The sequence below is a fragment of the Pyrus communis genome, chromosome 6 (assembly GCF_963583255.1).
Source record: "Pyrus communis chromosome 6, drPyrComm1.1, whole genome shotgun sequence".
In the NCBI taxonomy this organism is placed as follows: Eukaryota; Viridiplantae; Streptophyta; class Magnoliopsida; order Rosales; family Rosaceae; genus Pyrus; species Pyrus communis.
The window spans coordinates 29,725,430-29,740,207 of NC_084808.1; the positions used below are offsets into that span (position 1 = coordinate 29,725,430).

At 39.4% G+C, this 14,778-nt stretch overlaps 4 protein-coding genes and 1 non-coding gene across 5 annotated transcripts; 3 read left to right on the top strand and 2 right to left on the bottom strand.

Moving 5' to 3' along the window:
• Positions 1-1,893: 1,893 nt before the first annotated feature.
• LOC137737122 (thioredoxin-like protein YLS8) lies at positions 1,894-3,329 on the top strand. The gene is made up of 2 exons (XM_068476505.1): positions 1,894-2,104; positions 2,865-3,329. The coding sequence occupies exons 1-2, from the start codon at positions 1,985-1,987 to the stop codon at positions 3,171-3,173; spliced, it is 429 nt and encodes a 142-aa protein (XP_068332606.1). The 5' UTR covers positions 1,894-1,984; the 3' UTR covers positions 3,174-3,329.
• A 4,599-nt stretch (positions 3,330-7,928) lies between these two features.
• LOC137737907 (chaperone protein dnaJ C76, chloroplastic) lies at positions 7,929-10,114 on the bottom strand. The gene is made up of 3 exons (XM_068477488.1): positions 9,582-10,114; positions 9,227-9,483; positions 7,929-9,061 (listed from the first exon to the last, which is right to left on the bottom strand). Exons 1-3 carry the CDS (start codon positions 10,014-10,016, stop codon positions 8,185-8,187), a joined length of 1,569 nt encoding a protein of 522 aa, XP_068333589.1. The 5' UTR covers positions 10,017-10,114; the 3' UTR covers positions 7,929-8,184.
• Positions 10,115-10,272: 158 nt separating this feature from the next.
• TRNAT-UGU (transfer RNA threonine (anticodon UGU)) lies at positions 10,273-10,344 on the bottom strand. Its single transcript has one exon. It is a non-coding gene; the product is annotated as a tRNA-Thr (tRNA).
• A 70-nt stretch (positions 10,345-10,414) lies between these two features.
• Positions 10,415-11,759, top strand: LOC137737908 (prefoldin subunit 5-like). Its single transcript, XM_068477489.1, has 2 exons — positions 10,415-10,872; positions 11,456-11,759. Exons 1-2 carry the CDS (start codon positions 10,492-10,494, stop codon positions 11,546-11,548), a joined length of 474 nt encoding a protein of 157 aa, XP_068333590.1. The 5' UTR covers positions 10,415-10,491; the 3' UTR covers positions 11,549-11,759.
• A 1,289-nt stretch (positions 11,760-13,048) lies between these two features.
• On the top strand, positions 13,049-14,680 carry LOC137737833 (protein-S-isoprenylcysteine O-methyltransferase A-like). The gene has a single exon (XM_068477401.1). It carries the CDS (start codon positions 13,529-13,531, stop codon positions 14,255-14,257), a length of 729 nt encoding a protein of 242 aa, XP_068333502.1. The 5' UTR covers positions 13,049-13,528; the 3' UTR covers positions 14,258-14,680.
• The last annotated feature ends 98 nt before the right edge of the window (positions 14,681-14,778 follow it).

Genomic DNA, 14,778 nt, shown 5'->3' on the forward strand with positions numbered 1-14,778 from the left:
TTTAGGTCTTATCGTCCGGTTCCTTATCAACTTCGCATGATTGCCCTCAGCTAAGTCCAACTCCTGCCTTGCCACGTCGGTTTTATTTTCACTTTTTGGAACCCGAGCCGGCCCCGCTTTTACGCAAACCAGATTTGGATCGTTTTTCCTGGAACAGGATCCACTCTGAGTAAATTATATGAAGAGTTGAAATTTGATCCAACGGTTATAATTATTATAATTTTTAAAAGAATCTCTATTTATAATTATTGAATCAAATTTTAACGATTCAGATATTTTACTTAGGAAACTTAACCTCCTAAACTCATGAGGGGATCCGGTTCCTTTTTCCTCTTGGACTTCCAATTTTGAATCTAACTTGTGCATAACTGTGGCTCATGTTGCCATAGTTTATAACTTTAAATGCAATTTTTTTTTTCATCTAGTAAAAGCAATATTTGGAATATGCAACTTTTTTTTCTAAATATGTTACAGGTTCCTAATTATATACTAAGGTCTTTTCAATAAAAAATTTCACTCAGACTGTTATTTCGACATGTTTTTTACTTTAATTTATTGAACTCGAATTTACTTTCTTCCGTTGGGTTTTCAAAAGTATATTTACTTTAGTTTAAGGGTAATAAACAAATGATGACTGAACCTTTTAAAAATGTGTTAACTTAAAGTGAAAAGGGCTTATCAAATTAAATATAGTGCAGGCACAACCTTGATCACATTAGCTAGAGAGAATGTACTTCTATTTTGAGAAAGATTTCGAAATACCGGACCCTCAAACAAAGTTTATCAAATTGAATGTAGTGCAAACATGACCTTAATTATATTGGCTAGAGCAAATGTATTCCTTTTATGAACACTAGTTTGAATCTCAATTTCAATAGGGCAATCCAGCCATTGCATCATGTATAGAAAAATGGATAAAATCTAATGCGTCAATTGCTTATTTTAAAAAATAAATTATGTAGTTAATCTCTTAAAAAGTAGTCACTCATAAGAAACAAATTAGCAATTTCACTAAATTAAATATACACGGTTAAATATGACATGTAGTAGAGGGCACATTGCAATTTCCACCAAATTAGTTTTTTATTAAAAGAAAAAAGGTGACAGGTCCAGATCCTTCTGGAGGCTTCCACAATCCTAACCAGTCACAAGCATTGATAGGGCCATGGGCATTCTCCTGCGAATAATTATGAAATAAGGAATTTAGACGTGAGGCTGATAGTGATCGACCAACAATAACAATGTCGTACTTGCTACCGCACCTGCATTCAGGGTGGCCCGTCGACCAGGCCATTCTTGCCGAGGAAGAGCGTGTCGTCATCATCCGATTCGGCCATGACTGGGACGACACTTGCATGCAGGTAATTCTTTCCCTTTTCCCTTTCCATTAATTAATTCAATTGCTTGATTCATACTTCGTAGCCTTGATTCCTTTTCTTCTACTAGCGATGCTTGGCGGAGGAGATTTGAATTCGGAACCTCGGATGACGAGATTGGATACTCTTAACCAATTGAGCCACGTGTCGTGGAAAGATTCGATTTCTTGTTTGTTTTGATGTTAATGCTTTCTCATTCGCATCAATATTGTCATCTCAGATTCACGCGATTGCTGTTTTCTTATCTTTAATATTAATTCATTAATTCTTGATCGAAAAACGAATTGGAAGAGAGGCGAAACAGTTGCAGAGCCAAATCCAAGATGCTCGGAACCCGGGACTCGCGGGTTATTCCGGTTCCGGTCATACGGGTTCAGTCCGTTACTTTTCTCAATTTTTAATCTGGACCCTTCGTTTCATCCAACGGTTCTAAAATGTTACTCGTTAAAGCAACGATGCCCCACCGACTACATGTTGGTATAAGTTGGTTGGGGCGCGTAGCATCCATTCTTCTTTTTTCTTAAAAAATTGTCAACTATTTTTAGATTTTTCTTAGAGCGAGAGAAAAGCTTGGGAGAGAGTGAGAGGGAGAGGGCCGACGGGAAACGATGTCGTATCTGCTGCCGCACCTCCACTCAGGATGGGCCGTCGATCAGGCCATCCTCGCCGAGGAGGAGCGTCTCGTTCTCATCCGATTCGGCCACGATTGGGATGAGACCTGTATGCAGGTTCGAATTCCTTTTTCGCAACTTTCGTTAACCCTAAATCGTCAATTCTTTTAATTTCTTTTTTTTTTTTCTTTTATTATTCTTATTTTTGATTCAAAATCGATTCGATTACATGGTAAAATCCTATTATTTTGGAGAGAGACGACATCAGGAATGATTCTTTAGCTACCGAGTAGGTGTGGCTGACTTTTGCTAGGGTTTAATTTCGTATATGCATATAGTAATTATATCCTTTGAAATTCTTTGGTGTACGTAAACCTTTCGTATTTGCAGTATGCTTGAAGATTTGAGTTGCTTAGACTAATTTAGTAGAATTTTACCAAGTATGAAGCAGTTTTGAAATTCCACTAATCTCGTATATTGATATATTCCAAACTGATTCCCGAGCAAGCCAAATTATCAACTAATATCGTAAATGTTTGATCTTGTAAACCGTTTTCAGTGTTCTATGAAATTCTCTCTGTTTTTTTGGGCTGTTCAGTGTTCACTGTGGTGATTAGCTTTCGTACAGGCAACGATTTATTTTCAGACGGATCATTTCTTTATTGTGATGAAAAATTTTAAGTTAGATGGACCGTGTTCATAAAAAGTAGTCCGAATTATAATGGTCTTTTCACCATGTATTATGTATATGAAGCCTCTTATCTGATCCTTGTTTCATTTATCAACTCTCTTTTTTCAGTAGATTGGATATATTTATTAACCCTAATTTGAAAGCTGCCGGTTAACTTGTGGTTGGTTATCATGTCCGGTTTATTAGATGGATGAGGTGCTGGCTTCAGTTGCTGAGACATTAAAAAACTTTGCTGTGATTTACCTTGTGGACATCACAGAGGTTCCTGATTTCAACACGATGTATGAGCTGTACGATCCATCGACAGTGATGTTCTTTTTCAGAAACAAGCACATTATGATTGATCTTGGCACGGGGAACAACAACAAGATCAACTGGGCTCTTAAGGACAAGCAAGAGTTCATTGACATTGTTGAGACAGTGTACCGCGGGGCAAGGAAGGGACGCGGTCTGGTCATTGCTCCCAAGGATTACTCCACCAAGTACCGCTACTAAGCCCTGCAGACATGTAATTCATTTCGGGGAATATCTTGTAATTTGAAATTGGTTGGAGTTGCATTGAACCTTTGAAATGTGTAAACCCGGCTAACGGACATCTTATTTTCTTTACGTTGTGGCATTAATGAAAGTGCTTTATGGACTTGGGAAGAAGATGATGGGTCTAATAAGTTATTTTTAAGATGAGAGGTTGTAGGCAACGCGTTGCATAGATCATCAAATAGCAAATGCATTTGCGTCAAGCACTTGACCAGTCCTTGGGTGGTTGATGCTTGAAATAAATTATTCAATCCACTGTAATGTAATTAGCTATCTAAATACGAACTTGGAGAAATTGTGCAGAATGAAATTTGGTCGGTCGGTCTAAGACTAAGAGGTGTAATCTTTGACGACGGGTTTGGGTGTAAACCAAACCTGTTTACGTTGTGGTTCAACGACGTCTGGTGCCCGTGCGTCGCCACTGCCGAGGAGGCGGTACGCCTTTTTCCTGCTCGAATAATAATATTTGACTCGCGTCTCTTTAGCAACGTTATAAACACAAATCTGGCGGACAACTTCTTCGCCATCATAGTACATGCAGTTTCCACCTCCACCTCTCAGGCTCAACAACTCGGAGATTGATGAGTTGGTTAGCTTTGACATAGAACTCGAGGTGTTTCCTCCATCTCCTACAAAGATCACCTCGTCCTTGAGATCATGACTACCGCTTACCTTTACCCATTCAGCTTGACGAGTTTGATCACCAAACTTCAACTTCAACATCAGATATATATCTTCCACTTCACTCCGCCAGAAGAGCATAATGTCACCTTTGGTGGACCTGAACAAGGACGCTCTCGCATCTTCCATTTCACCAGGAATGTCGTGGGGAACTCTTACAAATAATGTCTTTCCCCTGTACTCATTTTTGGAGGAGAGAACCTCTTGGGGATCGAAAACCACTAGATAACTGATATCTTCCTGCACCATTGCGTACAACTTCCCATCATTGTGGAATAGAAGATCGCCACATTTTCGGTGGTACCATCTCTGGCAAGTCCATTTCTCATCAGTTGGCCTGCCAAAGAGCAAAGCATTCCTGCCTGCTGGAATTGCTGCCACAATGCAACTATTATTATTATTATTATTATTAGGATCAGTATCGGCAACTGAAGAGGCCACTATCTTTTCTAAGAATGAATCCTTGGGTGAGATGAAAGGCGAGATCACATGGATGTCGGCAGATTGAGATGGCAGCATAACATGCTCACCTGTCATTGGATTGAACAAGTAGAGCCTGACCTTGGCATTCTCACCGCCACTAGCCCTGCAAGGCCTGTGCCATGTGCGGTCCACAACCATTAGCCACTCATCCACAGAGCCCAAGCACTGGATCCCCCGATAGTGTTTGATACAGAAATGCTTACTGAGCATGTGTTTGTGATCATCTGGTGGTGGTGCCGGAATGGAATTTGCTGGCTACTGCTGTTGCTTCTTGTTCTTAATTCTTTTAAAGATTTTGATGCTGCACTGCTCCAAGATCGACAAACGGCACCCATCCTTACTGATCTGCAACGCTGCTTAGCCGCTTCACTATATCTTCAATTAATTCCTTTGGAAGATAGTCGGACCACTTGTTGTCGACATTGTCACCACTATCACTATTGCTGCTGCTACTGCTTGTGATTATCGATGGTCCCATGTACCTTCACAGGTATGTTGAAAATATGATTGCAGCAAGTAGTAGTGTTGCATTAAAAACACTAACAAATTGATCTGTCCTGTTCATGATTTCATAATAATATACCATTACCATATTTATAGAATGTTTGCAAGTTTTTCAAAATAAAAAGATTCTGGAGCGATCCTATTACTGTCGGCAGAGTTTTCAGGCTAAGCAATTACATCGCAACTGATAAATATTCGAAATGACGTGATATTTTGTTAAGACGACATCCCACATGCAGAAAACCAAAAAGGTAATGATTGGAGTTGGCTAATACTATAAAGTTTCAGACGAGCGATTGAGACGATGTGATTAGGGCTTCGGCCTCTATTTTTTATTTTTGTTTTGGGCAAATTTAATTAGGTTTTTTTCCTTTTTGTTAGAGTCCAAGTCAAAACCAAGAACACAGGTAGGTATTCATGATTTCGTTAAGGTTGAGGAGGGGATTTGTATAGCAAAACAATTGTAACAAATAAATAGACAATTCGTAATGCTTTTATCGAATTTGATCATCTATTTTTATCTAGTTTGATGACTAAACAATCTTAATAATTTAGGAGAGTTAGTCACTATGTTTTGAATCTTGCAATTTTACCTTATTCTTCGTACTAGTCATCACTGCCGCTCAATTATAGGAGAGTGGAGTGGATGTTCATGGTTTGATGAAATAGTGTATAGTTAATTTTGGCCTATAAATTAAACAGAAAGATTGATTGCCACTATGATATTGACAAACTGGTAATTCCTAACTTCATGTGGTAAAGAAATATATATATATATATATATATATATATATATATGTGTGTGTGTGTGTGTGTGTGTGTGTGTAGCTAATTACCTTGTTGATGAAGGTAGAAAATCAAACAAAAGTATATTAATACCATCCTCAATTACAAATGAAAAGGTTCCATCTTCTGTAAGTATAGCTAGCTATATATTACGAATATTATTCAATCTGGATGAAGAGATTGTAGCAGCACGAAATTGTTGGAGAAACAAATCGTAGCATCTTCATCATCCTCCTCGTCACAATCGTCAGTGCTAGTTGGATGACATTCTTCGACGACAGGAGCAGGATCAGTACTTGTATAGTCTTTGACGACAGGTTTGGGTGTAAACCAAACCGAAATCCGATGTGGTTTAAGGGCGCCTGGTCCACGCCGGGTAGGAGGATACTTGACTATTGTCCCTTGAGCTACGTTGTAAACACAAATCTTGCGAACATCTACCTCGCTAGGAAAATAGATGCAGTTTCCACCTCCCAATCCTAGAAACTCCTCCGAGTTTGGTGAGTAGTTGTCCAGCTTGGACCTAGGAACCGAGGTGTTTCTTCCGCCACCTACAAAGATTACCTCGTCCTTGAGATAGTGACTGCCGTTCATCTTTACCCATTCTGGTGAACCATTTGCATCATCAAACTTCAACTTCAACACTATAAATGTATAAGGCTCATCCCGCCAAAAGAGCATGATATCACCTTTGGAGGAACTGAACAAGGACACTGTCGAAGAATGCATTTCATGAGGAATAAGATCGGGCACTGTTACATCTAATGTCTTGCCCTTGAATTCAGTGCTTTGACCAGAATCTGCAAGAACTTCTTAGGGATCAAAAACAACCACACGGCGAATATCTTCCATCTCTAATGCATACAACTTACCATCATCATGGAATTGAATTTCACAGATTCTTTTATTGTTCAACTGGCATGTCCATTTCTCATCAGTTGGCCTGTAAAACAACAGCATACGTCTGTCTGCTGCAATTGCTGCCACAATGCATGCATTGTTACTAGTATTCTTGGGAACTGAACAGGCCACCATCTGTCTTAAAAATGATTTATTTTTGGGTTGGTCCGGGTGCGAACTTGCGGTTGGGGTTGGGGTTGGGCCTGGGCTTGGCAGCCTAACATGATCACCTGTCATTGGGCGGAACAAGTAGAGCCTCACCTTGGCACTCTCAAGGTTAGTATTCCTGCAGGTTTTGTGCCATACGCAGTCCGAAATTATCAGCCAATCCTCCACAGACCCCAAGCACCGGATTACCCGGTAGTTTACAACATGCTTTCTAATAGGGGCGTCGTCATCTTTTGGACCAACTGGTGCAGGAAATAGTGCAAACCTGTTGAGGTTGTTGTAGATTTTGTTTTCACTTGGATTGTACATACTACACATCACCTTTGTTGAATATGGAGAAGAATGAGATTCTATCACCCATGGAATTAGACTTTTGGGAACAGATTCCAATTCCTGGCTGCTGTTTCTTGTTCTTGTTAATTGTTTTGAACAGTTTGATGCTGCACTGCTCCAAGATCGACACGCAAGCCCCATTCTTACTCTATCTTTAAGGCTTAGTCGCTTCGCTATCTCTTCAATTAAATCCTTTAGAAGATGTTCCCACCACTTGTCCATGATCATACTGTCTCCACAGCTTTTACTTTTACTTTTCCTATTGCTATCATTATTGGTATCGGTATCAGTATGGCTGTTATGAGCCTTGAAAGGATGTGCACTCGAATTCGACTTTGCATTCTGAACCTGTGTAGCGGAAACACCACCTAGGGCTGAACTGCTCACACTGTCACGATCACTCGGATTATATTTGGGGTTTAAAAAAGTTGAACGCATATGCTTCTTCATTTTATCCCAAGTCTCAATCTTATATTCTCCTCGTCGCGAACCAGCCCTTAGTATTGGTCGATCGTTGTTGAATCTCTCGCGTATGGATGCTTACTTATATAGAGATAGAACCTAAGGGGATACGCATATCACAAGCTGATTAGAAATCCATATATACTTTTCTAAATTACGTCCAAATAGAATAGGAAACCTCTTTTGCCGATAACAAAAGGGACATTGTTCAAGGATCAACATGTTTGTACCCCAAATTTATTACAATCTAGGCCTTGAGATGCTATCTTAATTAATTGGCAGGGAAAGTCCTTGTTTTTGCACACAAAGTAGTGTCATGGAGATAAAAATGGAAGGTACTGCAAGATTTGGCTTGGAGGTCAAGACTCCTAGAGATATCAACGGTTAAAGCACGTGAACAATAAAAACATATAACTTCCTATTAGATTTCAACAGATTCCAGAAACGGGATTCTACGTACAACTTCTTTCCTTTTATGTGATTCTACTTTGCAGATCAAAGAAAAAGGGAGAAACAAAACTACATTAGACAAAGAAATCCCATACAGAATTTATAACAATCCTACGTATTAATTAAATTAATTATATATATAACAATGTAATTGTCACTTTTTTTTATGATTAACTGCTGTAAGTATGATTTATGAATCCTCCTAACTTTTCTTGCTCTGGAAGGCATCTGCAATTCCTACAATGATTGTGCCAATGATGTACCAAGTAATGGCAACCAATAGGATCTGTAACCAAGAACTGTTAACTATCTCCAGCGCAAAAGAGCCACCTATATGCTCCTTTATCCCTCCTCCATTACTGACAGCCGCCCTGTCTCCTCCTTGTAAACCTACAACTGCAGCCATCAATGTTGCTGGCACCATCGGAGCCAACCATCTAATGGGGTTGGGACTCCTTTGTGCTACTTGTGATCTATAACCATTATCACCGACAGCATTATTATTTGTTGGCTTCCATTCGTCTAATGATGAGGCTGAAACTGTTGTTGTTGATGAGTTGGAGTTGTTGTTTTGGGTTGATGAGGCTGATGCTGCTGCTGCTGCAGGAAGAGCATTGGTTAATGGCATCCAATAGTAGTCCTCCTCGTTACTTGACGAACTACTCTGGAGGGGCCTTGTGGTCTGATGATTTCTTGCCTGTTTCCTAGCAGCGGCTGCATCTCGGAGCTTGCCAATATTTGGCTGATCCTTGGATTTACCAGCCAATAATAGGAGAGGAGTAGTGGATTTATCACCTGCTGCATTTGAATAGGAGGAATAGGGTGTTTTCCAATACAACCAGTTGGAGATTGATCTGATGGCTTGAATAGCTGATAGTCTTGCTTCACTTTGTAGGTCTGTTGACGACTTAGAAGCTTTATCTTTTGCATCCTGGAATGTGTTCTGAAACTTTTTGACATCAACAAAGATGTTGGCGACGCGCTCGCCTGCTGCATTCCCCATTCCTATTCTTACACTGCCTCGTGGCTGCTTTGACATTAGAAACTCTAGAGCTGCTAGGTTTTCCCTCTCCACAATCCTATGATATATGTTAAATTTGTTCAAGTGATTAATCCTATACTATGTAGGTACTAATTGAACAGTTAGTCAAAGATTCATTCACGGTTAGCATAACAGCGTCCGGATTAATTTATACTTATATGTAAATGCAAGGGGCAAATTAATGAAATGAGAAAACACTTACGAGATGCAATCGACAGGACAAGCCTGGATGGCCTCTTGGATTTTGGATTCAGGGTCAGCCCACTGTCCTACAACCCTGGCTCTTCCATAAACTGATTCTATCGCAAATGTTTTCTCAGCGCATAATGCGCATTTTAAGCATCCAACGCACTTCACTTCATCCACGAAAACCGCCCTTTCTTCGCTCTCTGAACCAAACCATGCCGAGTATATTGGCTTCCCTGTGTATCCTCGAAGCTGTGCGATTTTCGATTGCTCCTGCAGGCAGTTCATTGGTCAATTTTGTTATATCATAATTAAACAAGGGAGTCGTTCAGTTGATTAATTATACAATGGTGAGTAAATTAAATAAGTACCTTGTCATAAGCAGAACGTAAATTAGGATCAGAGAGAAGAGCATATGCTTCGTTGAGGATGATGGCCATGTCATGTCCTGCTGGACCTGCGATGTCCGGATGGCAGCGCTTCTGCAGATTGCGATAGGCTGTTTTTATCTGTGAGCGGTCGCAACTGCTGTCGATCCCCATGAGATCGTACAGATCAAAATCTGTGATATTACAAGTTGAACTGCTAGCATTTTCTTTACTTGTATTATTAGAAGCAGAACAACAAACAACCACGCTCCTCTGCCTTCCCCTGGCGGCCCTGCATCCGGTAATTGTTATGACATTTGACGAAGTAGTAGCTGATCTGGATCTGATTGGGGAGGTACTTCTGGTTATAGCGTTTGTAGCGGTAGCAGCAGGATAGAGAGGAAGAAGAGGAAGAGTCAGAGATGCTGCTGCTGGCATTTCTTCTGTTCCGGTGTTAATTGTTTCTACGTTGCTAATAAGCACACGTCTGAGAGACGACAGATAAGAAGAGGAGAGGAGGAGGAGACTTGTAGATGTAGTATTATACGAGGGAGTGACGACGATGATTGAGGAGCCTCCAAGTCCAAGATATTTGGGTAGAGAAGCAACCAAAGGCAAGCCATGACAAGGATGTGAGATATTTTGTTGAGCATTGTCTTGTGGACTAGAATAAAAAAATGAGGAAAAAGCAAGTTGCCCCCATGCAGGATCGAACTACAGACCTTCAGTTTACAAGACTGACGCTCTACCACTGAGCTATAGGGGCTACTCGACAATAACGTTGTCCAACTTACTAATTTATAGGCAAATAAAGTAAACAATATAAAATTGCAGAGTCGCAGAGTTGGGAGCGAACAAACACAGAAGTCTCTGGAGTGTAGAGAGAGTGTTTAGAGAATCAATCGAGAGAGAGATGGAGAAGGAGAAGGCGGTGAGCGTGAACGTGAGAGCGGAGATGGAGAAGCTGAGCCCTGAGCAGTTGAAGGCCGTCAAAGAACAAACCGATTTGGAAGTCAATCTTCTCCAGGACTCCCTCAACAACATCCGCACTGCCACCGCCCGCCTCGAGATCGCCACCTCCGCCCTCCACGACCTCTCCCTCCGCCCTCAGGGAAAGAAGATGCTCGTCCCTCTTACGGCGTCGCTTTATGTCCCCGGCACCCTCCACGACGCCCACCAAGTCCTGGTCGACGTTGGCACCGGCTACTTCATCGAGAAAACCATGCCTCAGGCCAAAGATTACTGCGAACGTAAGATCAGCTTGCTCAAATCTAATTTTGACCAACTTGTCGAGGTATGTTCAACTTTTCATTTGTTATTATTATTATTATTAACATGTAATCTTGCAAAAAGTTATATTTCACTATTGAGTAGTTTCCATTGATTTTGATAGTGCTAGGGTTTGGGACTTATTCTGTTACGCATTGTGGACTCATGTACTAAATTGAATTAGGAGCTTAATTGGTAGGAACAGTTTAGCTTTCAAATTTTGTTTGGGTGATTTGATTGTGGATGCTTGGTTTCACTTGTAGTTTAGTTGAATAGCTCTTGTAGGAGGAAAGATGTTACTTTTGTTGGTTGAGGAACGAATCGAATAAGGCGGAGTATCAAAAGAGAAGTGATTTCCGCATTCTGCACACCTCCTGTTTGTTTCTAGCCTGAATAAGTCAATGATGATTGATAGAAAAACATTTAGGGTTTGTATGGAAAGAGAAAACGCTTGTGCGGGAATCGTTTCCCCAGAGTATAAAAGTCCTTTGGTTGCAAACTTCTTCAACTTTGATTGTTAGTTTGCTGGTGATGATCCTTTGTTCTGCGTTTTGTATTGCTGTTATCACCCATTTAGAAAGAAATCATGAATTCAATGCTATGTGCAGGTTGCTTCTAAAAAGAAAAGCATTGCAGATGAAGCCGGGGCAGTTTTGCAAGCCAAAGTGAAGCAGTTGGCTGCTACGACGTCGCAGGGGTAGATAATATGTTTGTTATGATGTTGAAATGTAGTGGATTTCGAGTGTGAACGAGTGTTTGTTTTCTTGCCCTTTTAGATTTCCCATCTGGCATTTAATCAAGTGATCCTTTGTGAATCTGAGAAACACGATACTGTTGTGTAGCAGGACGGAACTACTTGATAGTTGATTGTTTCAAATTTTATCATATTTCAGCTGTTGGGTTTAACTTCAAGGGTGAAAAGTGCCATTGTTTGTCTTCTTTTTGTTTGGAGGAAACCTTATAATTTAAACATTCAGCTTGTTAAAAGCATCAGGTTTCATACCTGCACTCCCTGTGATGTGTGAAAGAATACGCTGATTCGCAGCCTCAACGAATCATGATGTTGACTGCTGAGTTCACTAGTATAATGCCTACAAAAGTCAAGTAAAATTTTGGTACTTCTTAAGAGGGAGGGGACATCACGTACTTGATTTGCTATGCATCAATCATTTAATGAGAAGAAACGAGAGGTCCAAATGGGCTATTCGTAAGCTCTAGCTATAACTATTCGATAATAATTTGTTTTTTAGTTTTTGCTCTTTTTTTTTTTCCCTCAAAACTAAAATCTTATTTGACAATTACTTTTAGTTTTCAAAAAAATAAAAACTGAAAATCACTTTCTTGAGTTTTTTCTATTTTTGAAAACTAAAAATGAAAGTAAGTTACTAAATAAGTTTTCCGTTTTCAAAAAAATGAGAGTTGAAGCCAAAAGCTAAAAAATGAAAATGAAATGATTATTCTTTAAACTATACTATTTTTCCAATGCCCCTCTCTACATTTTGAAAACTATAAAATTTGGAGGTTGGAATTTGATAATTAAGCTAAACCACCGAAAAGAAGTTCAAAATATTGTTGATTGTCTAAAAGAAGTATTTTGTGAAGGAAGTTATTCGCACTTCAAAAAATCATCATACTCTAATCCCTTGTGAAAATATAAAGAAGATAGTGCTATTCACACTCTTTTTACTTTCCAAACCCTCTTGATAATTCTTGTTCATTTATTTTCTTCAATTTATTTGTTCTGAATATCAAATATTGAAAATGTGAAAAGTACAAATGAGTATGTTGACAGCAACATCGTATAAAGAATTCGTGCACAATCGCTGTTTAAGAACGCCAGTTTTTCTAAGGATAGATCCCTTCTTGATTATAACCAACTATACTGGAAAAATTAGCACCAATTGTAAATAGGGCCTTTCAACGAAAAAGAAAATATAAGGACTTGAATGAAATTTGGCTCAAACTAGGTGGACCAGGACGTAATTTGATCATATTAATGTGAAAAGTAAGGACAGACTCGCGCCAGGCCTTGACGAAAAGAAAAACCCTATATGAATATGAACGAAGCTTCTTCCTTGATCTTGAACTGGATTTGGTAAGCTCGCTCACCCACAACCGCAAAGAGAACACCCCTGCAAACGCATACGGATTAGTACCTCTCAGTATTAATCATCATCATCAGGTAATCTTTCTATATCACAGTTTTCGTTCTGTTTTGTGGTAATTGAATTGGAAATAATCAGAAGGTTAATGTATTCCAAATAACCCTCCTTTTGTTTTTAAGATTGTATGCGTTTCTGTTTTTTCAAATTTCATGTGTTAAATTAGATCTCAGGTTCGATGCTTTTTGCGAAGTTGCGGGTCGTGATTTGTTTGTCATGAAATTGAAATTAGAAATCAAAAAATTGGATTATTGAAATTTGATTGATTTTGTGTTTTAATTTCATGTAATTGTGTTGTCAGATTTGATTGTTTTGTTCAAAATCTGTGCGTATGGTTTCATAGTTGATATTCATTAAGATGGTTAGCATATCAGAATCCTGGTGATTGCCTTGAAATGTGAACTATTCTCGACCTTCTTAATCTTGTTTTGTGCAGGATATGTGCTTGTTGAAGCATATTTGGCGTGATGTCGAGAGACTATTTTTGGCTTCAACTGCATATAATGGTTTTTCTGTGCCATGTCTGAAGTAAACTTATTTCTTCGTTACAGCTTTTGGACAAAGATTGCTGCAACTTCATTGGGGCAGTTTTTCCTCTTAGGTCTAATTACAGTAAACCAGAGCCAAAAGTCGATTCACACTATTGTAGCAAACATGGCACAACTCTTCGGTTACACGGCCTGCAGACAGTTGTCTCAGATGTTCCTGGCAGTAATATTTTTTCACGGTTCTGAATACATTTTAGCAGTTGGCATTCACGGGAAATCAAACGTTACTCTTAAGTCACTTCTGATCAGCAAAAACTATCTTCTTGCGATGGTTTTTTCCTTGGTGGAATACTGTTTTGAAATTATTTTGTTCCCTGGTCTCAAGGAACACTGGTGGGTCAGCAACTTAGGCCTTGCAATGGTCATAATAGGCGAAATCATACGGAAGATGGCAATAATTACAGCTGGTAAGTCCTTCACACATCTTATAAGGACTCATCCCTCAGAGCATCACAGATTGATTACGAATGGAGTTTATAGAGTTGTTCGTCATCCTGGTTACTGTGGTTTCTTCATATGGTCGGTGGGTACTCAAATAATGCTCTGTAATCCCGTATCAACAATTGCATTTGCACTTGTAGTTTGGCGCTTCTTTGCACAAAGAATTCCGTATGAAGAGTATTTCTTGAGGCAGTTTTTTGGGCCGCAGTACGAGGAATATGGCCAACGGATTCCTTCGGGGGTGCCTTTTGTAAAGTGAAGATCGAATTCCTTGAGATTTTGTGGGCAGGGTTACTTGATCAAGAATACTGTTGTGTTGTTGAACTGGTAATGGGTTGCAAGGGAGACCGAATTACTTCATCGCCTACTACAGCTTAGTTGTTGCTTGGAGGTTTGGAGCGGATCATATTCAGTGAAACCGTTGTTGAGATTGATAGAATGCATCCATCCCCGATTCCTGTTGTGCGATTTGTTTACAGAATGTATCAACCAATTTAGAAGGCTTGAATTCAGAGGAAACGGAAAATTACTGACTCTAGCTATTTGTGTACTTTTCACAGATCATGCTTGATGGATGTGTTCAAGTTTATATATCTAGTTGCTTTTGTATAGCATTGGTTTGAACATCAGTTTTTAAGCTAATCAGGCTTTGGAGATTAATAAGAGTGGGGATTACATATAAGAACATCTGTTAGTATTTTTTTTATAATTGAGTTCACCGACGCAATGACGTCCAATATTAATAATATAAGAACATATGTTAGTGTCTTTTTTTTTTTT